The sequence below is a fragment of the Rhincodon typus genome, chromosome 21 (assembly GCF_021869965.1).
Source record: "Rhincodon typus isolate 14 chromosome 21, sRhiTyp1.1, whole genome shotgun sequence".
Lineage (NCBI taxonomy): Eukaryota > Metazoa > Chordata > Chondrichthyes > Orectolobiformes > Rhincodontidae > Rhincodon > Rhincodon typus.
Genome location: NC_063352.1, coordinates 37,242,567 through 37,270,533, shown reverse-complemented (window position 1 = coordinate 37,270,533; position 27,967 = coordinate 37,242,567). Strand labels below are relative to the sequence as shown.

General features: G+C 38.5%; 3 protein-coding genes across 8 annotated transcripts in view; 2 read left to right on the top strand and 1 right to left on the bottom strand.

Annotated features, from left to right (window-relative positions):
- LOC109937893 (peroxisomal membrane protein PMP34) lies at nucleotides 1-10,672 on the top strand. Of its 2 annotated transcripts, none has more exons than XM_020536390.2 (9): nucleotides 1-140; nucleotides 1,952-2,012; nucleotides 3,354-3,420; nucleotides 4,154-4,308; nucleotides 7,671-7,787; nucleotides 9,219-9,364; nucleotides 9,567-9,662; nucleotides 9,746-9,828; nucleotides 9,982-10,672. In XM_020536390.2, exons 1-9 carry the CDS (start codon nucleotides 72-74, stop codon nucleotides 10,127-10,129), a joined length of 942 nt encoding a protein of 313 aa, XP_020391979.1. In that variant the 5' UTR covers nucleotides 1-71; the 3' UTR covers nucleotides 10,130-10,672. The 2 variants fall into 2 exon arrangements, with proteins under 2 accessions (XP_020391979.1, XP_048465319.1); XM_048609362.1 differs by lacking the exon at nucleotides 1-140 and adding an exon at nucleotides 543-589.
- dxo (decapping exoribonuclease) lies at nucleotides 9,853-27,427 on the bottom strand. Of its 3 annotated transcripts, none has more exons than XM_020536389.2 (7): nucleotides 27,318-27,427; nucleotides 19,738-20,231; nucleotides 18,149-18,375; nucleotides 14,958-15,177; nucleotides 13,842-13,977; nucleotides 12,577-12,671; nucleotides 9,853-11,066 (listed from the first exon to the last, which is right to left on the bottom strand). In XM_020536389.2, exons 2-7 carry the CDS (start codon nucleotides 20,196-20,198, stop codon nucleotides 10,931-10,933), a joined length of 1,275 nt encoding a protein of 424 aa, XP_020391978.1. In that variant the 5' UTR covers nucleotides 20,199-20,231; nucleotides 27,318-27,427; the 3' UTR covers nucleotides 9,853-10,930. The 3 variants fall into 3 exon arrangements, with proteins under 3 accessions (XP_020391978.1, XP_048465318.1, XP_020391977.1); XM_048609361.1 differs by lacking the exon at nucleotides 27,318-27,427 and adding an exon at nucleotides 26,874-27,229; XM_020536388.2 differs by lacking the exon at nucleotides 27,318-27,427 and adding an exon at nucleotides 27,093-27,229.
- Nucleotides 27,414-27,967, top strand: part of LOC109937895 (serine/threonine-protein kinase 19) — a 16,048-nt gene continuing 15,494 nt past the window's right edge. Inside the window, exon 1 of one of the 3 annotated variants that reach the window (XM_048609366.1) lies at nucleotides 27,414-27,524. The gene's annotated coding sequence lies outside the window, so the exon portion shown is untranslated. The remainder of the gene's footprint in view (nucleotides 27,525-27,967) is intronic. The other 2 variants (XM_048609365.1, XM_048609363.1) reach the window with 2 other exon arrangements.

Below are 27,967 nucleotides of genomic sequence, written 5' to 3'. Positions count from 1 at the left end.
CGGCGTTAAAGGAAGTCTCTGTATTTTCTATAGATTGGCGAACAGTCCTGCTTTCATTTCCTGGAATTATAATGAAGGGCTCTGCTACCTCTTCTCTTGCTTCCTACGAGACACTTGTGCACGCAGTGGCTGGGGTGGTGGTAAGTTGTGGGATGACCTGGAGTTTAAACAAATCTTTTACCGTGGATACACCGTGCATGAGGCACTTTAGAACCACATAACACCCCGGTTCCCGAACCTCACCGGGAGTGTGTTAGGTGAAAACTGGAGCTGAGTTCTTCCTCCGGGTAACCCGCCCGGTTAAAGAGTCAGCCCAGCGTTCATTGCAGTGTTCTGTTGAATGTAACATGCTCTGAATTTTACATGTGAGCAGCCAGGGTTGAACTACATCCACACTCCAGCCACAGATCACCTGGTTGGGTTTTGTCAATGTGCAAACCCAATCACTGTGTTACTCTGTGATTAGCTGAACGTTTCCGCCCGTTCAATGCAGATTTAGGTTAAATCTGTCCCGAGGTAAAAAAAAAACACTTGAAAGACCCATCTCTAAGAGAAAGTTTGAGAAAGCTTTTTTCAAAGGATGAAAGAGGTAGGCTCCTGGATCAGCTGAAGCGTGCTCTCCTGCTGATTCATTTCAGTTTCAGTGGCACAGTGTTTAATGCATCTCAAATCTTTGGAAATGACCCCAGGGATTGAGTGTCGATGTCATCTCTCTCCCCTCATTAATCTAACAAACATTTCCCTCAGCAATTTCCTGTGGTAGAATTTCGGAGCCTTTCTGTCGCACTGAAGAGGCTGCAGAAACATTGATCCCTCTGTCAGCTCCCCTGTGACTGGATGTTTTCATGTGATTTTCCTTCTCGCAACGTGCTTGTGCAACTGCCTTTTCCACGAAGACAATGTTCTTTAAAACACGGTTTGATCTTGTAATCAGTTCTAAATGTAATAATTATATCATCACTGCCACAATATCACCCGTCTATCGCAACTATATATGTTAAGGCTTGGTCATGAATGTTTTCTTTTCAATTTGTTTTTTTTGGTTATTCTTTTGTTTTAAGTAAGGCGTGGATTTCATTAAGAGCACATTATAACTGCTTTCACTTTCTTGCAACACTCACCCTGAACCACGTGATCACATCATCTAGATTGTTGTCCAGCGCAATGCTCAGGGGTTGCTGCTGTTGGAAATTCTTTATCTAGAACATCAAAGTGTGAGTCCCCGTGATTTTGCAGGTTGATTCAATAACTTTAGCAGCACTTTTTAAAAAAAAAAGTAGGGGAGGGAGTTCTGCTAACACTCTGGATAACATTTATCGTCACCAATAACTGATTCCCATTGATGTGCACATATTGGCTGCCATACATAACAATGATTATACATAAAAAAGTACTGGAAGGAACTTTGTAATAGAAAGGATGCTACATCAATGAGATGACCTCACAAAGCATCTTTTCATCCCTTGTCATTTAGTCGAACAAGTCATCAAATGACAAGTGGACGTGGTATTAGTTATGTTTTGGTCTTAATTGAAATACTTGTAATACAACACTAGTCTTTGTTTATTCTAACACTATAATTGGCAGAGAGTACTAGTGTTGCTTCACGTCCTTATAATGAATTTAGAACCTGCCTTTTTCTAAACGCTTTAAGACCGTTAGAGTGGGGGTTATTTTTGTTTCATTCCAGTTATTGAAACTAAGCTCAGTCTGTGATCCTGTCAACGAGGAACTCCAGGACGTGACTGGTTTTAGCAGAGTTTTGAAGATTAACTTGTCAGGTGGGACATCCTTCTAAAGATTTGATGGCATTGGGTTGAGGTTAGCTGGGACAGATCAGTGTCTTCGGACTAGAGAGAATACCTGTCAGCACTCCCTCTGCTGATTACTGTTACATGCACTTTGGAAGATGCAGAATAACACCTGCTCCCTCACCTTTTATTTTCTGCAGGGTAGTGTGACTGCTACAACAACATTTTTCCCTTTGGATACTGTGAGGATACGACTTCAAGGTAGGAATTCTAACACAAATAACCCAGTTTACGGTGAATCTAAAGTTTCTATAGTACAGTACACTAGTTACAGCCCTGAATCACAGCAAAGAATTAGAAAGCTAAGTGCTTCTGTGTTGGTGAAATTTGGAGCTTTTATAATGATCTTGTTTATTATGACATTAGTTTTTTTGATTAAAATATTCCAAAAAAAATTATAATTCAAAACAACGTGTTCCACATGTCTTTCACCATGGTGAGACAGTGCACCAAAGTTCTACAGACTTTTTTTTAGTATTAAGTGGATACAAAGGTGGAGAGAATTAAAGGACTAGGCCAAGCAACCGACTCCAAAGAAAACAGAGGGAAGGAGTCACGTGAAGAATTTCAGGAACAGCAGCAGGTCATTCAGTTGCTCCAGCGTACTCTACATTAAACCACATCGTGGATGATCTGTTTCTGTCTAACGTTCTTCGTTTTATAAACCTTAATAAGGTTATCTAATAAAAAAAATCAATTAATTAACCCAGTCTTCTTCTTTTGGGGTAAGTGAATTTCAGAATTTAGTTGGGTATTCCTGATGGCAGGATTGCAGTGAAATGAGGAGTTTGGTCAATGAGTGAAGATTTGCAAATATGGTTGCAATGCTTAGAGGGGTTACTGAAATGACTTCCGGTATTATGCAGCAGCATATGGGTGTTTGAAAATGAAATGAGGGTCTCAAGATGAACTGTGAATTGGAAGAGTTAATTTAAGAAAAAACAAATAAAGCTTTGACTGTTGTCTAGATGCAACTGATTAATTATTTTCTAACTAATAGTTTTCCAATTTCACAAATAAATTAAGTACACATCTACTTTTTTGCAACATTCCATTTGCTTCCTTGGCTATCTCATGATCATAAAGTTGGTTTGGATGGAAGAGGTCCTTCAGCCTTTCTGGTCTTATGCTTTTAGAATACTAGCCTTATCAGCACCCATGACACAATCTAATGTTTGTTTAAACATTAGTCCAGTGTCCTGGCCATGACTGTCCATTTGGACAGCAATAGCACTAATGATTTTATCAAGTAAACCATGGATGTGCCTAATGTGGATAAGTTGTCAAATTGTGAATAAGTATCCTTACGCTAAAGAGAAACTTGGACACCAGTGAATATAATGATGTAAATGTACAAGGACATTTACAGAGTCTGTCTGCACAGAGTGATTATGGGATTGAGGTGTTTTAAATGAATAAAACAAACAGTTGTCTAAATTGAGTACAATTGAATGCAAGTACATTCATGGCTAGTGATTTATATTGTTTAATAATAATAATTCAGGTTTCAACACCCCTTATTTTTTCCTGTGTTTACTTTAGTTGATGAAAAACGTAAATCCAGCTCCACACCTGTGATATTGGCAGAAATTGTGAAAGAGGAAGGCTTGTGAGTAATACATAACTTGCTGCACAAACAAATTTGACACAACTGGTCCACCTTGGTGTTTATGCCCACCACATGTCTTTAACTTGGTTTCTTTTTCTATTCCTTTTTCCCTTTTGTTTATGTAGTTTTACATTATTTAAAGAGTTCTGATCTTTTAAATGTTGTATGATTCAATATATTTATTCTATAAGTGATGCTCACCAGGCAATGTCTTGTACCAGAGTGCAATTTGTAATTATTGGAAATTTAGGTTTTCAGAATAAGTGGTGTGTTCAGACGTGGCGGTTTATTTTGTATCAAAGCAATTCAAACAGATTTAATGACTTAAAATGTAATTAGTTGGTCATTCAAAGTAAAACAATGGCATCTGGGCAGAGCTGACAGATTTTATTGTTTAAGATCTGTAACCTTCATAAGACAGTCACATTTTCCGTAGGATATACATGCAGAAAATTCCAAACCCTATTTTTCCCTCTTCCTGATGCTGGTTTGCCTTCATAAATAGGTTACATTTAAAAATAATAGAACTCTAACAAGAACTTTGATATTTAGAAAAAACAAGTAGTAATATATTTGCAGGTTTATTTGTTCTGCTCACTATGTTGGAAATTGAAATGTGTAATTTCCCATGGTTTAGAAGCTATTAATTACTAAATACTCAGTGGTGTGGATTGCTCAAAGAAATGTCACAATGTCAGCACAGAATGCTGAACCTCTCTTTTCTCCTTTTCAGATCAGCTCTATATCGTGGATGGTTCCCTGTTATTTCTAGTGTTTGCTGTTCAAACTTTGTTTATTTCTACACATTCAACAGCCTGAAGTCGATGCTGGTGAAGGGTAATGCCAGGGCCACACCAGGCAAAGATCTGCTGATGGGTTGCATTGCAGGTAGACAGTGATGTGTAATGGGATTGCAAGCTGTCCAATATGGCAAATACAGAGATTCTTATCTGAATTGCTGGATTCTAGATACTCCTGCACTTGATTCCTGATCAGTTGAGAACTGTACGAGAACATCATTCCTAGAATTTGACCTTTAGTTCTTTAATGGTAAATGACAGACAGTTATAAAATAAAGACAACAAAATAAACTTGTACTTCTATTGTTCTTTAACAAAATAAAACATCCCACTATCCTTCGCTGGTGAATTATAAAACTGACACTGAGCCATATAGGAAATATTAGGTCAGATGACCAAAAGCTTGGCGAATGAAGTAAGTTTTAATGATTGTCTTAAAGAGAAAGGAGGGGCAGAAAATTATACAGCGGAATTTCCAGAAGTTAATACTTAGGCAGCTGAAGACATGACGATGGTGGAACAATGGACATCTGAGATGTGCAAGTGGCCAGATTAAAGGATTGCAGATATCCCAGAGGGTTATAGGACTGGAGGAGGTTACAGAGATAGTAAAGAGCATGGAAGGATTTAAAAAGAAAGATGAGGATTTTAAATTCGGGGTATTGCCCAAACAGGAGCCATTGTAGGTTTGTGCACAAGCGATGAGTGAACAAGACTTTGAGAGTAACGACGTGGCAGCAGAATTTTGGACAGTCTCAAATTTATAGAAGGTAGAATAAAGATAACTGCTATTTTGCACAACTTCACAATAAACTAAGTTGCTCCTTGTATTTCTGAAATTTTAGCATAAAAATCTGTACCACGCCTGCACTGGAGCACTTGCCAAAATGATAAAACACATGACTGTGTTCTCAAAAGATAGGAAGTCTGTACTTGAACAATGAGACATTAGGTGGCCTGTGGAACTGAAGAGATTGTAAATGAAGGAATGTACAGATAGTGGGTGCACTCGGAACTAGTAAAAGTGAAATGTGGGCGGCATGGTGGCTCAGTGGTTGGCAGGGACCCGGGTTCGATTCCACCCTCGGGCGACTGTCTGTGTGGACTTTGCACATTCTCCCTGTGTCTGCGTGGGTTTCTGCTGGGTGCCCTGGTTTCCTCCCACAGTCCAAAGATGTGCAAGTTAGATGGATTTGCTATGCTAAATTCCCTATAGTCCCCAGGGATGTGTGGGATAGGTGCATTAGCCATGGGAAAATGTAGGGTTACAGGGATAGGGTAGGGGGATGGGTCTAGGTGGGATGCCCTTCAGAGGGTCAGTGTGGACTTGTTGGGCCAAATGGCCTGTTTCCACACTTGGGAGGGGCTTCTATGAAATGCCTGGTTTTTGGGTTGTGGCCTTGTCATTTGTTTAAATGAGTCAGGCACTTATGGTGGTTGGTTTTATCCAGCATTGAAGGGGTTCAGCAGTAGAGATAAGGACTGTATCAAATTCAGTTCCTCATTCTGTTCTAAATTAGTTGCTCTCAGTTGGGTGCAGGCTTGTTTTACTTGCCCTGGCCCCCTTTTGAGTTTGAGGTAATAAAACAGCCAGAATGCTCACCCCCAGTAACTCTCAGGCTTGTCTGAAATACATATATATGGAGAGTGCAGAAGGGAAAAGATTATGTTTACCCATGAAGACAAGCCATAATGACTTAGGACTAAAGATCATTAATAATAAATTACCACCTCATGGAGTGGGGAATTCCTGCATGGAACTGACGTTGGATTGATGATTAACAATTGGGAATAGATGGGATTTGGGGGGGTGGAATTCCAACTGGAAAGGAGATGCCAGGTACAGGTCCTTCAACCTTTCAGTTACTGGCCCATCCCTAATGTCCCTTGCAGGTGATGGTGAGTCACTTCTTTGAACTGTCACTGTCCATTTGGTATAGGTATAGTCCATGCTGTTGGGTTGGGAGTTCAAGGTGGCTTAGTGGACCTCAAAAGTCAACCACATTGCTGTAGTCTTGGAGTCACATGTAGGCCAGACTAAATAAGAACATTGGGTTTTTATGACTATCTGGTACTTTCATGGTCACTATTACCGATACCATCTTTTTATTATAAAGTTGTTTAATTGAATGTCTCTGAAATCAATAGTCCAGACCTCCTGGATTATCAGTCACTGTAACATTACCACTCTTATTACAACTGATATTTTGGGGAGTATTTCTTAAAAAATTACTTAAGGTGATGGGGCTTCAATTTTATGACCTTCTAAAAAAATGGTGTCAACCAAAGCAATAAATTGACCTAAATATAGGGAAAATATGTTTATATAGTACCTTAACTGTAGAAAAATGTCAGTGCCGAATGAAAAGAATCTTTATCATAAAATTTTATTTATATTGGGAGTCAGCATAATTAATTGTTGACTTAGACCCAAACTGTCCCTTTGGAAAGCTGAATTGTATAGCAATGTACCAACAAGTACGCAAAAACGGCAGATGGAGCATAATGCAGGAAAATGTGAGATTGTGCACTTTGATAAGTAGTATCAAAAGGCAGAGTATTATTTAAGTTGACAGAGTTCCAAAAATGCACAGCACAAAGGGAATTGCATGCAGTTGCAGCAAGTAATTAAGAAGCCAAATAGAATTTTAGCTTTTATTACTAGAGGGTTGGAGCTTAGAAATAGGGATATCATGTTACAAAACTACAGGGTGTCGGTGAGGCTGCATCTGGAGTACTGCATACAGTTTTGCCCTCCCATATTGAAGAAAGGATATATTGGTATTGGAGACAGTCTGAAGGAGATTCACTAGGCTGATTCCTGGGATTAATGGTTGTCTCGTCAAGAATGGCTAAATAGTTTAGCCCTTTATTAGAGTTTAGAAGAATAAGGAGTAATCTTATTGAAACATTCACGATTCTGAGGGGGCTTGACAGCTTAGGTGTTGAAAAGTACTAGTAAGGGAATCTCAAATTGGGATATTCATTTAAAACTGAGATACAAAGGAATTTCTTCTGATGGTTTTGGAATTCTCGACCCAAAGAGTTGTGTAGGCTTGATCAGAAAATATTTAGAGAGAGATTTTTGAAATATCAAGGAGTTGAGGGCCCTGAGGAGCTGGCATGACAGACTTGAGGGGCTGAATGGCCAACTTCTGCTCCTATTTCTTATGTTCTCATGACAAAGAAAAGAAAGGATACAATTACAATCTATTTTGAAATTAATTCCAATTTTTTGTTACAACTTTCAACTCTTCTAAATTAGACTGCCGTCAAAACTTACTCAACTTTAATAGAGTATTAATATTTAATAGAGCCTATTCCTATACTGCAAAGTATGATTACAATATATGAATCGTAAATTGCTTCACATTAGCATACAATGACCAACCTGCATTTATTCAAGGGCTGTCAATAAGGATTTTTTGAAACCATAGATTTGTTGCTTAGGTGCTACCAATGTTTTCCTAACGACACCAATGTGGGTAGTCAACACAAGATTGAAGCTGCAAGGAGCAAAGTTTAGAAAGGAGGATATCCATAAGACTGACTACAAAGGTATTCTCGGTGAGTCTTCCAACTGTTAAATGAACCGTCTTTGTTAGCTAATTTCCATATTTGCATTTAGAAATAAAGAACAATGAGTATTCTGGTACTTAAAAATAGGGTGTGCAAGTACGTCAGGAACAAAAAGGAAATGGAAAGCTTTACTGTTAAATTGTCATAATCATGAAAGCGAGTGCAATGGTGCAGAAAATCACTATTTACACCAGTCCATTTTAATTCAGTTTAAATTCTTTAGAATTTGAATCTACAAACATTAAGAAACATTGAAATTGGGGTTTTCCTACCCTCCCCAAACCATGAAAATTCTTACACACTGTTCAACTCTGGAATCTGGTCAGAATATTTTGTCCTCAAACCTTTCCTCATTTTTAGTGGAACTTTCATTCTGGTTTGACAGAGTAGGGTAAGTAACAGTAATTTATAGTCACAGTTTTTGCTTTTGAAAAGGGGGAAAGTCCAACCAACTGTTTAATTTTATGGGATTAAGTAGGTAAATTTATGAACTGTTTAGTTTGTATAATTATTTCCTTTGATCCACCATCCACTACAAAATTATGGCTCACAGCCTGCCCAAAAATTCCTTGCGATGAGGTGGTAGGGACCTGTTGTGATTCTGTCCCTTTTCCTTACTTTGGACTTAGTTGCTTGTTTGCCCTGATTGAGTTGTCCACACTGTTCTCAAACCCAATGAGAATCTAACACTAAGAATAACTTAGCTAAAGCGAGTATATTTCAAATATTAAAATAAACAATATTTAAGAAAAAGACTTCAGTAATATTTACAGCGCTTAGCTAAGAGATGGAATAAGTAGTAGTGCTTATTCTTGGGGTAGATGGTGTTGGAGAGGAGAAAACTCCAAGTGACTCTAAACCATCTATACAGTAAATCCAGGTGCTGTTTTCCTTCTCTTTGGTTTAGTTCAATTCAGGTCTTTGAAATAATGAAGGATTTCATGGAGTTTCCAGTGTTTCCACTTGTGGGGGAAAAGCAAAACTAGTAAATATCAATAAAAGATAGTTAAGAAATCAAATCGGGAATTCTGGAGGAACTTCTTTATCCAGAGAATAGTAAGAATATGGAACTTGTTGCAATAAGGAGTGGTTGGGGAAGATTGTATAACGGGGAACATAATAACCAGAGGGACAAAGGAATAGAAGCCAAAGCTAGGTATTAGATGAGGAAGGATGGGAGGAGCCTTGAGTAGAGCATAAATGCCAGCATAGATTGGTTGCTCTGTTTCTGTGCTGTATGATCTGTGGAATTCAATGGTGAAAATATCTTCACTGCATGGAATGCTGTAGCTGTGCCACACTGAAGAAGATTACTGACCATTATATTTGGGGATGGCGTTGGAAGGAGGCTGTAATAAAAGTGCAGTGGATATGTTGGAGCAATAGTGCAGTCAAATTTAACTGTCTCTTTCTCTTCAGATGCTTTCCAACAGATCATCACCAATGAAGGTGTGAGAACTCTCTGGAATGGGATCCTACCATCTCTTATCTTGGTCTGTAATCCTGGAATCCAGTTCATGTTTTATGAGGGTTTAAAACGGAAAGCAGGCAAAGCAGGGAGACAGGTACATGCAGGGGGTTATCATTTTCCAGTATCATTGCCTGAGCAGTTGTATTTCATTAACAGAATCATAGTTAAGGTTTACTTCTTTGAACTGTGTGGGGACAGATTATAACATGTCTTCAAATGCAAGAAAGATTAATAACCAGCAGAGTTTCAAAAGAACAACACAAGACCTTTAACAGATATGATAAATCTCTCCGCAGATACCATCCTGGGAAATATTTATGATTGGAGCCATAGCAAAAGCGATTGCCACAACAGTGACCTACCCTTTGCAAATTGTGCAGGCTATACTACGGGTATGGACAGCAAATGAGGTCAAAATTCAGCAGTTATACAAATGTATTTTCTTTTGGCTTTATCTCCCTGCTTTCTTTTGCAGTTTGAACCAAAGAAAAGGAAGTCGCAAAGTACATTTCAGGAGAGTGCCCGTGTGGTTTTTGGTCTGATATCTGAAAGACTTAAGTAAGAGTCAGCCTAAGAGATTAATTTGATTTACAGCATTTATTTTTTCACTGCTCTTTCTCGCAAGTTATTAACCACTTCAAACAATTTCTAATTTTCCATAAATTGTGTACAATTAACATTTTTAAAATAAGTTTTTCTTCTTGTTAACAGAAAAGGTGGTTTCCCAGGACTTTACAAGGGTCTTGAAGCCAAACTACTTCAAACTGTTTTTACTGCCGCTCTCATGTTCCTGGTCTACGAGAGGATTGCAGGGATTACCTTCAAAATCATGGGATTATCTAAAACAGCCAAACGTTAAATCAGCAATTCAGAAAGCTGAACTGTGAGTTGCAGGGAGACCATTCAGCTTCTGATCTGTTGCTGAAATGGCATTAGGCTGAGTAATACCACCTTGTTTCCTTGAAGTGATGCGTTAACAATGGAGAAAACTGCACAGTTAAACAATAAGCCGTTACATTTAGTTTGCAAAACAATTGCAAGATTGAGCTTTCAGTATGTGTTTCAAAAACACTTTCAAAGACAGAATGGTATATACTACAGCCACTAGGTTAATTTACATTTTACCCAGGGTAGCAAAGCTGGAAGAATGGAGGAACTCAGTTTGTATACAGGATAAAACTTGGTTGTGGGCGTTTGGTGAAAAAGTATGCATTTCACGAAGATGTTTCCATTTAGAATTAATATAATTTGTGCCACCGGCTCTGTATTTCTAGTTTACATTTTTGTTACATGTAGTTCAACCCAGTGACTAAAATGGAGTTGCTGTGAAGAACCTCCGTGAAGCGCTTTCTTCCAATGTTAAGGTGTATGTTGTTAATAAAAGGGGAATGAATAGAACATGCTGGCTCTCAGCTTGGAGGTGTTTGAGTGTTACTATATGTAGGCTATTTCCACAATTTAGTGAAATTATGTATGGAAATTGTACATTATTGAAATGAAACAAGTAAGTGTTTCCATGGCTGGGAAAGGTTGTGTGTTTTAAAACTTTTATTACAAAGTCTATGTACATTTTTTAAAGTGTCACTTTGTACAGAACCATAAATTACAGGACAGTAGTTCAGTATCACATTTCCTTTGAATCAGATCATAACAATGCTCCTCACTCAGGGTTATGGTTACCTTCTTGAACAATCATATTTTCTACATACCAGTCTGGTAGGAAAGCATATGTGCGGTCTGTGTGCACTGTATATGAAATATCTTTACCAGGTTCCCAGGAAAAAAGGGTCACCATCCTAAAAAAACAAAAAGTTTAGAGAATGTGGTTTATATTAGACCAATGGTAACAAGCTGTACAACAGAAGATCAGCAATGGCATCTCCAAACTTGACAGCTGCATGAGACAATATAGGAATCAGGAGCAGGAATAAGCCAGTTGGCCCTTTGAGCCCGCTCCACCTTTTCAATAAGATCATGACTGGTCTGATTGTAACTTCAAATCCATATTCCCACCTAGTCCTGATAACTTTAACCTCACTTGCTTAACAAGAATTGATCTATATTTACCTTAAAAATATTCAAGCACTTATGATCTTAAGAGAAAAAGTACCTAATCTCAATTTTAAATGGATGACCCTTGATTTTTAAACAGTGACCCCTACTATTATATCAGTACTCTCATGACACCAGATTATAGTCCAACAGGTTTATTTGAAATCACAAGCTTTTTGGAGTGCTGCTTCTTTGTCAGGTGATATCTGATGAAGTCTCACTTCACCTGACGTAGGAGCATTACTCTGAAAGCTTGTGATTCCAAGTAAACTTGTTGGATTATAACCTGGTGTTGTGTGACTTCTGACTTTGTCCACCCCAGTCCAACGCCGGCACCTCTGCATCATGGTTATCTCAGTAATCAGACATAATTACTTGCATAGCAACGACTGAAATTATATTAGCTTATTAGACCAATTAGATCCCATGGTTCAGACAGGTCAGGGCTTCCTTCTTATGATGTGGAGAAGAAATGATAAAGTACTGTAATGTTAATACACTTTGCTCATCAGTACATTTTAGTAGTAAATTAGTCTGACTTGGGATTAAAAAAAAAGTAATGGCTGAATTAATATTTATCCACCATTACATTTACTTTGCCTGTTCCTTTGCTAGTTAATCTTTTTCTCCTTGACATTGTTTAATGAAATTTTAAAAAATAAACTGTTTACAGAACTTAGCCAGTTTTGTCTTCAGCCTTGAACTCAACTGTTCGTGAAAAATATATTTCTGATTGGAGTTCAATTTTTTTTTCAAGTCATTGATTTCAACCAATTGGATGTTTTGAAGTTCGATCCGATTAGTCAGATTAATTTATGAATATATAATGAGTTTAGTCTGAAATTTAAATGACTGGACTGAATGATCGCCTTGCCCATCCCAATTGCTGTACCCAAGATATAGGTCATGACATTTAACATGTCCACAGATTAGCTTCAAAAGTGTGTTATTATCTGAAATTAAAGCTAAAGTTGCACAGTCCTATCAGACCACAGGGCTGCTCTTTCATTAGAGAAAGACAGTTGGTGGCAGTTTAATCTGAGAGGCACCATGCCTCTAGTGAGGGGGAAGACATTGAGAAGGTGAGACCAATATTCCTCAGCTGGTTTGGGAATTGGAGCCAGTATGTTGGCATCACTGTGCATTGCAAACCAGCCGTCCTGCCAACTGAGCTAACCAATCCCTGTATCTGAAATAGCATCTGAGGAAAACAGAAGTCTAAGAATTCTTAAGGAGAACTGAATTAAATCATACCGGTGATCATCTCGGGTCACCGCTTTCTTCACAAAGGACAGAAAAGCGTTGCAGAAATTTAGACAGACTGCAGGCTTCCAGCAATTCCGTTCATTCTGTTTGAGATGGAAACAAAAGTGTCTTTAATTTGAAGTCTGGCATAAAGAGAGGGGCATTACTACTGTAATCATATTTTTACATAAAACCCCATGCAGTCTGCTTCAGGAATACAGAAATTGGCCATTTACCTCACTACAGCCGATCAGTACAATTGTGGCATCTGCCCAAGTTAGACAATGTCCTCAGATGATCAACCATCATGTGTGAGAATCAGTCCTATCCAGAAACAAGAGGCTAAACAGCATCCTAACTGCTGACTTATCATCTGAGGAGAATCAAATGTGGGATCTGTTGACCTGTTCATCCATCAGAGGAGTTTCACATTTGACTCAGTTAAAACAGTCTGCAAAAGTGGGGGCTAGAGAGAAAGGTATCTTATAGAAAAGGACAACAAATCCACTCCATTTATGCACTGCAATTCAATGACAATCAAGCCAGAGTGTTAGGACGTTGCCAGGTTTTAATAAAAGAACTACTGTAATATTGTCCATACTAATTAGAGGTCATTTGTGTTACTTAGCCATTTTGCAGAGAATTTCTGTAAGGAAACTTATCTAAGTTAATCTTTGATCTGTGCTCAAAGATTAAATGGGGATTCTGATTGGAATTTGCTTATGTCTGGGAAATTCCACAACTGGTAGAAAATTCTACACTGAACGCACCAACCAACGACTTCAGTATATTTCACCACGTTAATAAGTGGAGGCCTGAGTTATTATTAAGAATCTACATTATTAAACAAAATGCATTTGCTGTAAGTGGAAGGTATTACGACGAACTGTTCCCACTTTGAGTTGCACCGGAAACCACACAAGGACGTGGAAATCCAGTCTTGAACAATTTGATTGTGCGTTCGAAGATAGAGTTATCATTGGAGATATCTTTTCCTTGTAACTGGAGTGAGCTAGAACTTTGGGCAGTGTTTCAGATTGTGATTTTTGTTATTGTTTTAGTATCACTGTAATTCTTGTTATTCAGTTGGTTAAATTACAGTTTAGCAATAATTCTGTGGGTGTTCCTGGTAAAATCAATGAAGTGGCAAGATTTACAGTTTTCACTTATTGTCTATTTTATACTCCCCCCAACCATTTTCAATAGTTAAGCAGCTGGCAGTCCATAACTTTGAGAATTACTTCTAAAGTTTAATTGATTTTAAATGTGCAAACCTTGACAAGATGATGAATCTTCATCGTTTCAAAAGACTGAAGAGAAACTACCATCCCATTATCATCTCTAAAGCCTGTGATTATCCGAGGTACTCCAGGCAGAAAAGACTGTGCCCACCATTTGATCAATTTAAATCTGTGTAGACAAGATTCACACTCTCAAATTCCTTTGCTGTATCCATTGTTGAGATGCATTTCATTAAGCAAATGTTACACTTGACAACCGGAGCTCCAGTTCCTGCAGCTTCATTGTGCATGAAACAACTATGTATTAGTGGGAGTGATAAATGTATTATGATCACTCAAGATTGTTAACAGCATTTAAAAATAGAGTGTAGAGAAGCATTATCAGAATTCTTGAATGTAAAGTAAGGGCTCCTTAGTGTCGCTTGGCAGAGTCAGAGGGTCAAAGCCCTCACTGATCCTTTTAACAGTTCAGTTAAATTGCACACTTAATTCAGGTAAGAGCAAATTTGTGCTGTAATCTATGATGGAGGTAAATGAAATTAGGCTTTTTTAAAAACAAGTCTGCCTTATACATTTTGCTTCATTTGATCATTCAGCTAATGAACACACTTATTAAAAAACCCTCCTTTCTGCAGCACTGTCATTTTCTCCCTTTTGAATTGTGTCTCCCCCTTCCCTGGCTTCCACTTTATACTGGGACAAGTCCTACAGTCCTGCCAAGGTTTGTATAATCAGCATCTGTGTGTGGACCTGTTACTTCCAGTCTTTTCACCCACAGCAGTGATTGCTACCAATACCCTGTATGTTGGTTGTGTTATTTTGAAATTTTATCAAAATATCAAAAAAGGTATATTAATACTGTTATTTTAAAAAGGAATTCTTTCTCATTTTAAAAATATCTGGGAAATAAAGATGACTGATGCTTCAGTTTCACACACTCAGGATAAAATTGCTTTTAAAAACCCGAGTTCTCCGTGTAGCCAAGCATAGATGTGGATATTTACTATTTACAACAGTCGAGGATCTTGGATAACATTGCAGCTGTGCTCTGTAGGTGTTTACAGGAATATATTCATTAGGTGGATGTGCCATTTAGAATAGCTTAATTTAATCTTCCCAATGGGGATGCCTGAGGCAAAGGCTACCAACCTGTGAAAATTCCTCTCTTGGTTTGGACTGTAAATCTCTCTGCTCGTCTTTAGTTCCACATAACACTGGGGAGCCTTCAGCCTTGGGTCAGAGTTGTCTTTGCAGTCCACCTCACCAGAGAATACAAGTGAATGGCCATTCAACCGAGTTCGAACCACACAACAAAATGCTTCATTAGTGTTTACCACACCTGCTGGATTAGGATTCCCACCTGGTTTATCTGAAAAAAATACTATGAATGTTTTCACTTTTCTATCCTCATCTGTCAAACTCAGTCATACTAGGGTTAACTCCTGGAATACTAGGTGGCCTTCAGTTTTGCATTTTACTTTTCATGCTGTTCATACAAAAACTTTAATGAGTGCTTCCTGCTTTTTGAGCATTTAACCATCAACCAATATCTGTACAAAAGCAAAATACCACGTGTGCCAGAAATCCGAAATAAAAACAATGCTGGAAATCCTCAATTGGTCAGTGAAAGATTAACTTCTGTCTCAGCGATGCTGTCTGACCTGTTGAGTATTTCCAAAATTTTCTGTTTCCATGAATATTTACACATGTATGTTTTTCAGTGGTAATCACTAAATAGTAATCAAAGTGCCTCATCTGCTGCCCTAGCTGAGGTCAGTTAATGTCACACAAACTGGGATCATTATTGACCTATGTTGCCACACAAATGTGAACAAAGTATGATTTACTTTCTAGTATGATCTTCCAGTATTTATCAAGGGAATTCTGAGAGAGATTTCTATACCTCTATTCCTGCTTATCTTTATAAAACGTAGTTATGTTCCCAACAGATATTTGCTTCGTTGCATTCAAACAAACAACAGTGATTTCACCTACTGTTTAGTTAAGTTCCCAATTTAATATTCTCTTTTAAATGAGACTGGGCAAGTACATGCCTATATTAGGATTCCAGCAAAGTCTAATAATGAGAAAGTTCATTCTCTTATCTACTTGTGCTGTGAAAAACTCTCAGTGACACACTTATAGATTGCATCCTTTAAAAACTTGGTTGTGGCTAGAGAGACTCTTTTGAACTTTATAATATGGAGTTGAAATATGTAGCTATAGCTGGTAAGAAAACTGTGAAATAATGAAGACTGTCATGAAGCATGAGAGTCATAGATTCATACAGCACGGAAAAAGGCCCTTCATCCAACTTGTCTGCATCAACCAGATATCCTAAACTGAACTTGTCCCATTTGCCAGCATTTGGCCCATATCTCTCTAAACCTTTCCTGTCCGTGTATCTGTTCAAATATCTTTTACACTGTACCTGCTTTTACCATTTCCTCTGGCAGCTCATTCCATGCATGCACCACCTTCTGTGTGAAAAAGTTGCCTGTCAGGCCCTTTTAAATCTTTCCCCTCTCACCTTACACCTATGCCTTCCTAGTTTTGGACTCTCCCACCCAGGGAAAAGGCCTTGGCTATTTATCCTATCCATGCCCCTCATGATTTTATAAACTTCTAAGGTCACCCCTCAGCCTCTGATGCTCCAGGAAAAATAGCCTTAGCCTATTGAGCCTCTCCCTATAGCTCAAACCCTCCAACACCGGCAACATCCTTGGTAAATCTTTTCTGAACCCTTTCAAGTTTCACAACATTGTTCCTGTAGCAGGGAGATCAGAATTGAACAAAGTATTCCAAAAGTGGCCTAACCAATGAGCTGTACAGCTACAACATGGCATCCCAAATGCTATAGTCCACTTTCAAGGAACTATGCACCTGCACCCCTAGGTCTCTTTGTTTGGCAACACTCCCCAGGGCCCTACCATTAACTGTTTCAGTCCTGAAATATTTAGTTCCATTGTGGTTCGCCAGAGATGGGTACTTCTTCTGCAGGAAGCACTGTTTGTCCAGGATGGCATCTGCAATACTCTTGCTCATATTAATGTCATGTTGGCTCCTGTTCATGAATACAATTTTTCCTCTTTATGGCAGATAGATAGCAAAAGATTAAATAAGATGGGGGTGAAAGTCATCATTTCACTAGGCCAATTATTTGGGACTGAGATGAGTAGCAATTATTTCACCCAAAAGATGATGGAATTCTCTACCCAATAGCTTATGGATATTCCATTGCTGAATAGAAAAATATTCAATCTCTCAAGGTATTAAGGGATATGGGGGAGTGGGCAGGAAAGTGGTGTTAAAGCCTACAGTCAGCCTTGATTGTATTATATTGTGGAGCAGGCTCGACAGGTCATATGGTCTGTTCCTTTTTCTTGTATTTAATTGAAGTGGATGATCAATGGCATTTTTAAACTGGTCTTTATAGGTTGAACATTCTTATGGCTCTTCGTGGTCACAGTAATAAACACAAAATCAGCTTTAGAGTCATAGATTCATACAGCATTGAAACTGCAAAATTTCAACATGTAAAAGGCATCTGGAAGAGTATATGAATAGGAGACATAGAGATGTACAGGATGGAAACAGACCTTTCGGTGCAACTCATCCACACCGACCAGACATCCCAATCTGACCCAGTCCCATTTGCCATCATTTGGCCTACGTCCTGGCTGATGGAGTTTAATTTTGATAAATGTGAGGTGCTGCATTTTGGGAAGGCAAATCAGGGCAGAACTTATACACTTAATGTGAGGTCTGGGGAGAACTGCTGAACAAAGAGACCTTGGAATGCAGTTTCATAGTTCATTGAAAGTGGAGTTGCAGGTAGACAGGGTAGTGAAGAAGGTATTTGGTATGTTTGCCTTTATTGGTCAGTCCATTGAACATACAAGTTGGGAGGTCATGTTGCGGCTGTGCAGGACATTGGTTAAGCCACTTTTGGAATTACTGATTTCAATTCTGGTCTCCCTGCTATGAGAAATGCTGGCAATTGGGACTAGGTTAATTTATTTATCTAGTCGGCATGTATGAGTTGGACTAAAGGATCAGTTTCCATGTTGTACATCTGACTCTAAACACTTCCTATTCATATACCCATCCAGATGCTTTTTAAATGTTGTAATTGTACCAGCCTACACCACTTCCTCTGGCAGCTTGTTCATGCACCAACCTCTACGTGAAAAAGTTACCCCTCAGGTACCTTTTAAATCATTCCCAGCTCACCTTGAACTGAGAAGTTAAAGTTATCTTAACCAACTTAATCTGACCATTGCAATGCTTTGCCATCTGGACTGTTTTGAAGCAATGAGGGATTTGGATAAATCACTCACCTGCACACAAGTACTGTTCAAACTTATATCCTCCATATATCAATTCCTCCTGTATTTCGGTCCGCTGCTCTCTCTGCCGTCTGGCTTCCTCAGTCTCCACCTCACTCATGTAATAGGTTCCATTAAACAGAGTCACTGCCAACATCCATCCCTCTCGATTCTCATAAGGGGTGGTTAGAATTTTAGTCAGATGTCCTCTCCACGTGATGAAGTCTGTGTGTAGCTGACTATAAAGGAGAAACAGACATAGACAATCTCATAAACCTACAAAACATACACAAGAAAGAAAACAGCACAGTTGATCTGTTTCCATTGCCAACAGCCAGGAATATACAAGGTTAATACTATTATTAACTATAATAGTTAGCTTGCAATAGGAAAGTCTTGCCTGCGCACTATAGTAGGATGAAGGGCAGAGTATGAAGATTTGAATGTGTTGACAAATTTCATACTCTCTGCATTAACTTTGGCAACTCCAGTTATATGAATGCAAAACCTTTTGCATTACATCCCCTAAAGATTATAACTGCAGCCTGAATCCAGTTAGAGCTCAAGGTGACAGTACAGTAAGATTCCCTGAAGAAATAAATTTCACTTCTCTTCATAATCAGTTCAGGCCTTAATTCATGATTTTCAAAACAAAGTTCAGCTTTGTTCTTTTTACACCACACAGAGCTTGTTGTTTTCACTTAAGAGCCAGGGGACCCGGGTTCGATTCCACCCCCGGGCAAATGTCTTTGTGGAGTTTACACATGCTTCCCGTGTCTGCGTGGGTTTCCTCCGGTTTCCTCCCACCATCCGAAAATGTGCAGGCTAGGTGTATTGGCCGTGGGGAAATTGCCCGAAGTGTTTAGGGATGTGTAGATTAGGTGGGTTATAGGGGGATGGGTCTGGGTGGGATGCTCTTAGGATCGGTGTGGACATGTTGGGCCGAAGGGCCTGTTTCCACACTGTAGGGATTCTATGATCTTATTGAGTAAGTGTCGAAAAGGTACCCATCGGAACACAAAATAAAAGGACAGAAAATTTAGCAGTCAAGATCACATTCCTTCATTGGAAGACTATCTTGTCATATAAATGCACATGACCATAATGTGCTTAGTTACCTTAGTTACCATAGTTAATAGCAAATAAACTGATTACTCCAGGGTGACATTTTCACACAATGACATAAGAAACTAAATACCTATGTCATAAAAAAAAATTACACGTATTTCCTGATTGGAGAATGGGCTGGCATACTAGGCCAGACCTTGGCTTTTCAGTTATGAGTCAGGGTTCAAATATATCCTCGGATAATTGTAAGGTCATATATAAATGGGCTTAATCAGTTCCTGGTGACAAAGTAGAAGTCTGCCCCCAATTCAAGACTAAACTAACACTTTCCACTGAGTTGCTGATGTGGATTTGAGGGAAACTCTTCTGAGGTGGAAACTAAATATGGTTCAAGGAAGAGTCAAAGAAAATTCACTCTGTAGTTACCTGCAGACAGTTGGATGTTGACAATGGATTCTGAAATTGAAAATGTTTCATTCCCTCAAAAGTTTTGTTACAAACGATACTGTTTTACAGCTAACATCACAACTTACTTTGACGAAGCAGATGATTTGTTATCACCAGACAGCGTGGGGAATTTGTGTTTGTTCAATAATATCCACTTCAGGATATGGTCCAGCTTTTCCTTAATATTATCATTCCTTTTTATGTATCTGTCTTTGTAACCATCACGTAGATTGAAATTTGGATTCTTGCTGGCGGGTTTCACACAGTATTTTAGTTGCCTGGCATCATTGAAGAGCTGGCGACGTGAATCTAATGAGAAACAGCCAATCTCAACAGGCTGCCTGTAGTCAGGAAAGCTCTTGTCATAATAGTCTGGCTGTACAGGAAGGGTAAGTTTACAAGTGTCTGCATTGTTTGTGTGTGAAATGAATCGTTCATCCGTTTCTGTTTTCAGTAATTTAATTTCACTTTCTTGTGTATCACCTGCTTTTCGTTTAAAGACTCCACTACGAGATGATTCCCGACTGGTGTTGAAATGTCGATTCATATTGTTACACTTGTTGACTTAATTAAAAAAAATCTGCAAGAAATTAAGAAAAACAACAGATTAAATGTAAATCAACAGAAAAGAGCAATGTTATGTGACAGTTACTTTACCTGCAGGGAGATTATTTCAGGAGCTCAGTTAGTAAAGGCAGTAGGTAACTAAACATTGACCATTAATCCTACAAATAAAAACAAAATACTCTGGATGCTGGAGATCTGAAATTAAAACAGGAAATGCTGGAGAAACTCAGCAGGTCTGGCAGCATCTGTTTTTGTATCTCCATCTACAAATGTTGCCAGAGTTTTTCCAGTACTCTGTACTATAAAACGAAAACAAATCCCAATTCAATTCTTAGTCAATATTTGATTTGTTGATCAAGGTGCAATAAGCAATTTCTCTCTCTCTAGAAGAGGTAGGAGGAAATATAGAGAATCAGCCAGAGCATGAGTCTGCAACGTAATGACCTACGCTGTGGTTGTCGGTCAGGAAAATGGAACTTGCTCTGGATGCCTGAAAACTGTCCATTCTTAGACATGAAGAATAGGTAATTGTGGTCCAGCTTGAGTGAGCACTTTCAATAGAAAAGTAACTTGGACTTGCCTACTCAACTTGGGTTATTCCAGATGAAAAATTTAAAATCACTTGTTTTAATAGGAATAAATTATCCATTTAAAATTTAGCAAGTAAACACACAAATGTGAATGACAAATTTCACACAAAGCGTATTTTATATTAATCAATAAGATAGTGACTGGGCATTAAAGATGTTCAGAACACAGGCATTTAAGTTAATTAAAAGAGTTTGCAAATACACTGAACTATCCGGTATAACCATTTTATAATGTCTTTCAATTTCCATAATTACAATACATTTCATTTCCTTTTATCATGGGTGATTGTTAAAAATAAAATTGTTTTATTATACAAACTATGAACTCCTACTTTATTACAGTCCACTCTTGACAATTCAAACAACTTTTTTGCACAATATTAGAATTACCAGATGATTTGTATTACTATGACAATATATTGAACAGAAGGGAACAGTTAAATATTCCATAATGATTACAAAAGGAAGTTTGATGCACAGGTTCCATAGAATGCCATTGCAAAGATAGGACATTTGGTCCGAATGGTCTGTGTTGGGTGTTGTTCAATTACAACATGGTGATGTTGATCAGGCCGTGACTCTTAATTATTCTGTATGATGGACAGCAATGGGAATACACTTGGAAAAGCAATTCCTGATGTTTCCTATTTCTTGGGACTGGATGAAACATGAGGTAAGTGGCAAGTATGATTTTAATCTAATCAAAACGTTTGCACACACACTTCAGTAACCTTTTGTGGGGTGAAGTTGGGTCCAGCTCACACCAGTTCAATTTACAGTTTCACGGTTGGAATCTGTGCAATGCCCTCCAATTCTTTCATGCTCCTACCCTCTGAACAAGACCTATTGCTATCTTTAGAAACAGAAACACTTGAGGAAGGGTCACTCAACCTGAAACATTAACTCTGATTTCTTTCCACAGAAGCTACCAGACCTGCTGAGCTCTTCCAGCCATTTTCTGTTTTTGTGTCTGATTTAGGGCATCTACAGTATTGCTACCTTGTCTGGTTTGCCTTACATTGTTGCCCACTATATTTTCTTAGAAGTTATTTGTGATTGCATATTGTATCAGATGGCTTGGTTATACAAGAGGAGATACACAAGAATTGCCTTCAAAATGCTTGTCCATTTATTTTCATGAATCTTACCTCTTTACTGCTTGCTGCAAATAAACATCTTTGTTGTTTTACTTTGCTTCTTTTGGTGACCAAAATTAATCCAATATTGAAAGCATGGCTTTATTTGTTTTGCATTCAGACTCAACAACATACTTGTATTGGATGGTACTGGAATTATTTTTTGGCATGTAATTAATCTTAGTAACAAAGATCTCACTGCTGGTTTCGTTGTTACAGATCAACGTTTTAACTATTGCCAAATTCTCATCACACTCCACCAATAACCAAGGTTTGTGCCAATCACACATTATTTTTCCTTAACAAATAGAATGAAATATGACTCAGCAATAATATTTTCCTATTTTATTAAACATAGACACCTTCCTTTGGTGCAATTTAGTATCATTAGATGGCAGATCACTCGTGAAATATATCATGTTGCTCAGGCATGCAGACCAGGAGTGTCATTTAGAATGGGGGAAGCTGATGACAGGGCAACAGAGGGAGGAGCGTGGAATTAGCCCTGGCATCTCTGAACCAGAAGAAACAGTTAGATAGGACCTCTACTTAGAGAGTCATAGACCCGGTTAGTAATTAAATGCAAACCTTGGAAGAGGACAGGAATTGGCCCAGCCACAACACACCATTTGTGCACCTCCTTGCAATATCAGATTGTCTTCATAAACTTGGCAGCTCGAATGAGACAATCAAGGGTTGCTATTGCCTGTGGAACTGACCATTTTAAAAAGTACATAAGAGGCCATAATGTTAACCTAATATAGTCCTTCTGTAAATGGTAATTACATAGGGTCTGTTTCTGTACTGCGCAACTTTTTGGTCCAACTAGTCTATGCCGAACATAATCCCAAACTAAACTAGTCCCACCTGGGCCCGCTCCGGGCCCATATCCCTTCAAACCTTTCCTATTCATGTACTTATCCAAATGTCGTAACTGTTCTGTCATCTACCACTTTCTCAGGAAGTTCATTCCACATGCGAACCACCCTCTGTATAAAATATGTGCCCCTCATGTCTTTTTAAAATATCTCCCCCTTCATCTTGAAATCTCCCATCTTAGGGAAAAGACCACTACTATTAACCCTATCTATACACCTCATGATTTTATAAACCTCTTATAAGGTCACCCCTCAACCTCCTAGACTCCCGTGGAGATTCCCAGCCTTTCTTTATAACTGAAACCTTCCACACCCCAGCAACATCCTGGTAAATCTCTTTTGAACCTTCCCTAGCTGAATAACATCCTTCCCTCAACAGGATGACCAGAACTGGATACAGTAATCCAGAAGAGGCCTCACCAATGTCCTGTACAACCTCAGCATGACTTTTCAACTCCTATACTCAAAGGACTGAGCAATGAAGGCAAGCACGCTAAACACCTTTTTAAAACCACCTTGTCTATGTATGATGCAGACTTCAAAGAATTATGTACCTGAACCCCGAGGTCCCTCCGTTCTACAACAATACCCATGGTTCCACCATCAATTGTACAAGTTCTGCTCCTGTTTCTTGTACCAAAAAGCAATATCTTTCATTTATCCCCATTGAACTCTGTCGGCCATTTTGCAGCCCATTGACCCATTTGATCAAGATCCCTTTGTAATCTTAGAATACTTTCTGAACTGTCTACTATGTCACCCAGTTTAGTGTCAATATTAACAAATCTCAGTAAGGATCAGGAGAAGGTAATTTAATCCTTCGAGTCTGTTTCACCAATCAAGGAGATTGTGGCTAATCTGTGACATAACTCAATATGCTTGCACGTTCCTAAGTACCGTTGATTTATCAGAATGAAAATGAAAAGGTGGTCTAACATCAAAATTGCAGAAATGAGTTACAAACATCCACCACCATATGAGCAGAAGTTTTTTCTTAATTTCACACTTAAAAAGCTCTGATTCTAATTTTCAGGGTATGTTTGCTTGTCCAAAACTCTTCAAACAGCAGTAATAGTTTCCATCTACCTGTTCCTTTTCTCATCTAAAAGAGATATGATCAAATTATCCCTTAACTTTGAATTCCACAGAACATAACCATAGTTTATATAACCTGTTCTTGTAATTTTCCCCAGAATCCTGTATCATTCTAGTAAACCAATGCTATAATTCCTCCAAGGCTAATCTCCTTTTCTCAATGTGCAGTGTTCAGATCTGAACATTGCACTTTAAACCTACCCAGAACTTTGTACAGCTCAAACATTACTTCTATTCCTTATGTTCTAGTCCTCTGGATATAAGGGTCAGAATCCCATTAGCCTTTTTAAAAAAAAATATTTTCTGTATGTGTTCATGAGACTTTAATGGTCTATGTAGTCAGACTTTCCTATGCCTGTTTAGATCTTATAGCACTAAGTTTTCACCATTCAGAAGATACACTGTTCCCTGGTCCAAATGCTTGACTTTTTTGCCCCTACTGAAAGCTACTTGCCATAGTTTTATTCATTCACTCAATTAATTAATTGCTCTTTGCAATTTTATGCTTCCATCTACATAGCATTATAAGCAATCTCGTGTCATCTCCAAATTTGGATATCCTGTCATGAATAAACAGATTATAGTACCATCACATCCTGCCAATCGGAAGACCTTCCCATTATCCCTACAATGTCCTGTTGCTTTGCAAATTTCTGAACCAGGTTAACAATTTGCCTTTAATTGAATTAGCTCGAGTTTTTGTTAACATGTTTAAAGGTGGACTGAAATACCTTCTGGAAGTCCAAAGAGATAACATCCATTGAAATTCCCTTGTCCATCACATTAGCCATCTCTTCAAAAACTTCAAATCAGATTTATCAGACATGATCCATCTTTTACAAGCCCAAGCTGCCTTTCTCTAATCAGTTCAAAAGTTAACGTATCAGGTTAGTTACTTTGTTTGCTAACTTAAGTACTGTCTGTAACAGGAATAACTAGTACACAATTTTTATTTTTAAGATATTTAAAAATCTAACTTAATCCTTTTTTCTGTATTTTTAAAATGATACCACCTCAAGAAGTTAGTTAAAATGTACTTTAAAAAACTTGAGTACTACATTCATGTTGCAGATACAAATAGGAATTTTGAAAAATCATGACAGTGCAATCTGATCTGCTAGAACTATTTGTGAACAGCAAGAGGCAATATTATTCAGTCATAACATTCAATCTGGACCTGCTTTATATTTGTTTTTTAATCAAAAAATTTCTAGCCAAACAGGATTGTATTTATAAAAATCAAAAGAATTGCAGAATCTGTAAATCAGAAACGAAAAACAGAAATTGCTGTAAAAGCTCAGGTCTGGCAGTATCTGTGGAGAAATCAGAGTTAACGTTTTGGGTTGAGTGACCCTTCCTCAGAATTGACTGAGTCAGAATAAAAGGGATACTCATCTAAAACAGAGGTGCAAAGGAATTTCTTCTTTTGGAAAGCAACGATATCTGGAATTCTCTACCTTTGAATTGGGGAGGCTATATCAAAAAATATTTAAAGAGGAGGTTGATAGATTTCTGAAATATCAAGGAGTCAAGAGCTATGATAAACAAAAGAGTTCAGGTTTGGTGCAGATTAGCCATGATCTTATAGAATAAAGGGAGAATAAGGGCTGAACAACCTATCTGTTACTTGTGTTTTTGTTAAAAGGTTATCATTGAACTATTCTTTTTTAAAAATCGGCTAGCTTGAAGATGCTGAATTCTATTGAGCTCGATTCTTCCAGCAATGGCTGCCCTCTGGTCCCTTACTCTGACTGAGCATTCTTCACATTATGAACCTAGGTATTAAATTTCAACAAGCTGCTTGACCATGGACACTCATGCTCAATCCTGCAATTAAAGATCCACTTTCCAACAGGGTTACTGGGCAAAGATCAGGAAGCAATCAAAGGTTATTAGAACCTGCTGCTCTCAGAATTTTTGCAGCATATTTGTGAATTGCCAGGTTAGCAATTAATATTCAGTTTGTACATAAAAGAAAGCTAGATTTCAGTTTTCATGTGCATTTTTTCCTTTCTGTAAGGCTTATAAATTCAATCAACTGGTTATTAAAGGGACTGAACATTTTCTTTGCAACAGGTCAATTAGTAATCAATACAACATTAAAATACAGTCATGACACCTCTTATTTTACAGCCAATCTGCAGGGCACACAGAGCAACCTTCCCTCACTATTTATGAACTTTCTTTTCCCTTTCTCCCAAACACAATTAATAATTAAGGGATAGAGGGCTGGCAGGCTGAGGAATGCTTCACTGGGTTATGAGGGCAAGCCACTTCACATAAGCTGCATTTAAGCCAAACATTTCTCAACAGCATTGCATTGTCTATATTAGTAGCAATAATACTTTCTCTACCTAAATATAACCTCTGATTAGGTCACCACGTAATCCACTACCATCAAGAGAACAAACACATTCATTATTTGCCAAGTATTATTTATTGACTTGTTTACAGAACAGTTGCTGACTTTTTAAAAAGCAGAAAAAAATTGACAAAAACCTAACTGCATTTTACAAAAGAAAAATACAATATTTACAAATCTATATCTACAGACTACAAACCACTAATAAAAAGCTGGTTTCAAATTGAGAGACAATTATAAGCTACATTGCCATAAAAGATCTCTCTATTTATACAGAGCCAGGACAATCTCAATTCTTTTGAAGCCAAAGTTTTAAAAACTCGACAACAGAATGAATTTAGTGACATTTGCTTTTCATTTCTCAAATTTGGGTTCAAATCCAGTTGTGCTAAGGGAATGAAAGTTTTTTTTCTGCAAGAATCCCACAACAAATGGGTTTGAGTAAAATCTCAAACGGAGAAGCAAGTTACCGGCTGGAAATTGCCGATCTCGCTCATTGAGACGAGAGGGCAGGTGCTGAGATTTTAAGTACGGACAACATTGCACTGTGTGCGAATGTCTGGGACAATCTACAAGAGTGAATTTAATCTGCACCTGAACCAGAGCTTCCCCTTTCACTCCCCCACCGAGTTGAAACAGTGAACCGGGGGTCAAAATTTAGGAAAGGTCCCTGTCGACCTCTCTCATGTATTCCGATCGGGCCTTTCAGTCGCTGAGAGGTCGGAGCTCCGGAGTCTGGGGAGAGGCGGCGGGAGTATCCCTTAAAGCCCTCGAACAGCTTCATTCAGCAGAAAGGAGGAGAAATCAACAAACCCGCGCTTCCAACTTCAACACGGTACCACTGCCCTTCTCCGCGGGAGAAGGGATCACACCACCACCACCGAGTCCGAGCGCGAAATGGCGCCGGAAAACCAGGCACCACCGCCTTCAACCTCCGGGTGAAAACATACTCCTCACCCCCCAAAACAAAACCCCAAACAACTCCATCTAATGTAGGAGCATCTAATGCTTTACTTCACCTTTTAAAAAAAAACTTACAGTTATAATTTGAGAAATAGTGCGTTTAAACATTAAGTTGGATTTGGTTCTTTATTCGAATAATTTTTAAAAATCACGAATTTCAATCAATTAAAGACGCAGGTAAAAACGTCAGATCTCTGCGCCGTTGTTTGTCTGTCGCGGAGTGATTACGCAGAGGTTGTTGGGGAAGGACTAAGAGGCTGTGGCGTCTAAATGAAGGCAGAGGTGACTATGGCTCACGTAGTTTTGTTGTTGGAATGTGGTCTCCATACTTGACTATTTCATCGCACTTCTGATTGGTCTCCTACAGTCTTCTCTAAACTGGAGGACATACCAAATATGTTTCAGAGATAGTAGGAACTGCACATGCTGGAGAATCTGAGATAACAAAGTGCAGAGCTGGATGAACACAGGCCAAGCAGCATCAGAGGAGCAGGAATGCTGACGTTTCGGGCCTAGACCCTCCTTCAGAAATGGGGGAGGGGAAGGGGGTTCTGAAATAAATAGGGAGAGAGGGGGAGGCGGATAGAAGATGGATAGAGGAGCAGATGGGTGGAGAGGAGACAGACCGGTCAAAGAGGCGGAGATGGAGCCAGTAAAGGTGAGTGTAGGTAGTGAGGAGATAGGTCAGTCCAGGGAGGACGGACAGGTCAAGGGGGCGGGATGAG

What these genes read in the sequence shown, in the direction of transcription:
- LOC109937893 (XM_020536390.2), top strand. Translation starts at nt 72, where the DNA reads ATGAAGGGCTCTGCTACCTCTTCTCTTGCTTCCTACGAGACACTTGTG. An exon ending in TGACTACAAAGGTATTCTCG is followed by an intron (nt 7,788 to 9,218) that starts GTGAGTCTTCCA and finishes CTTTCTCTTCAG; the next exon opens with ATGCTTTCCAACAGATCATC. An exon ending in CAGGCAAAGCAGGGAGACAG is followed by an intron (nt 9,365 to 9,566) that starts GTACATGCAGGG and finishes ATCTCTCCGCAG; the next exon opens with ATACCATCCTGGGAAATATT.
- dxo (XM_020536389.2), bottom strand. Translation starts at nt 20,198, where the DNA reads ATGAATCGACATTTCAACACCAGTCGGGAATCATCTCGTAGTGGAGTC. An exon ending in TGAACAGTACTTGTGTGCAG is followed by an intron (nt 15,178 to 18,148) that starts GTGAGTGATTTA and finishes TATTTTTTTCAG; the next exon opens with ATAAACCAGGTGGGAATCCT. An exon ending in CAAGAGAGGAATTTTCACAG is followed by an intron (nt 13,978 to 14,957) that starts GTTGGTAGCCTT and finishes TTGTCTACACAG; the next exon opens with ATTTAAATTGATCAAATGGT.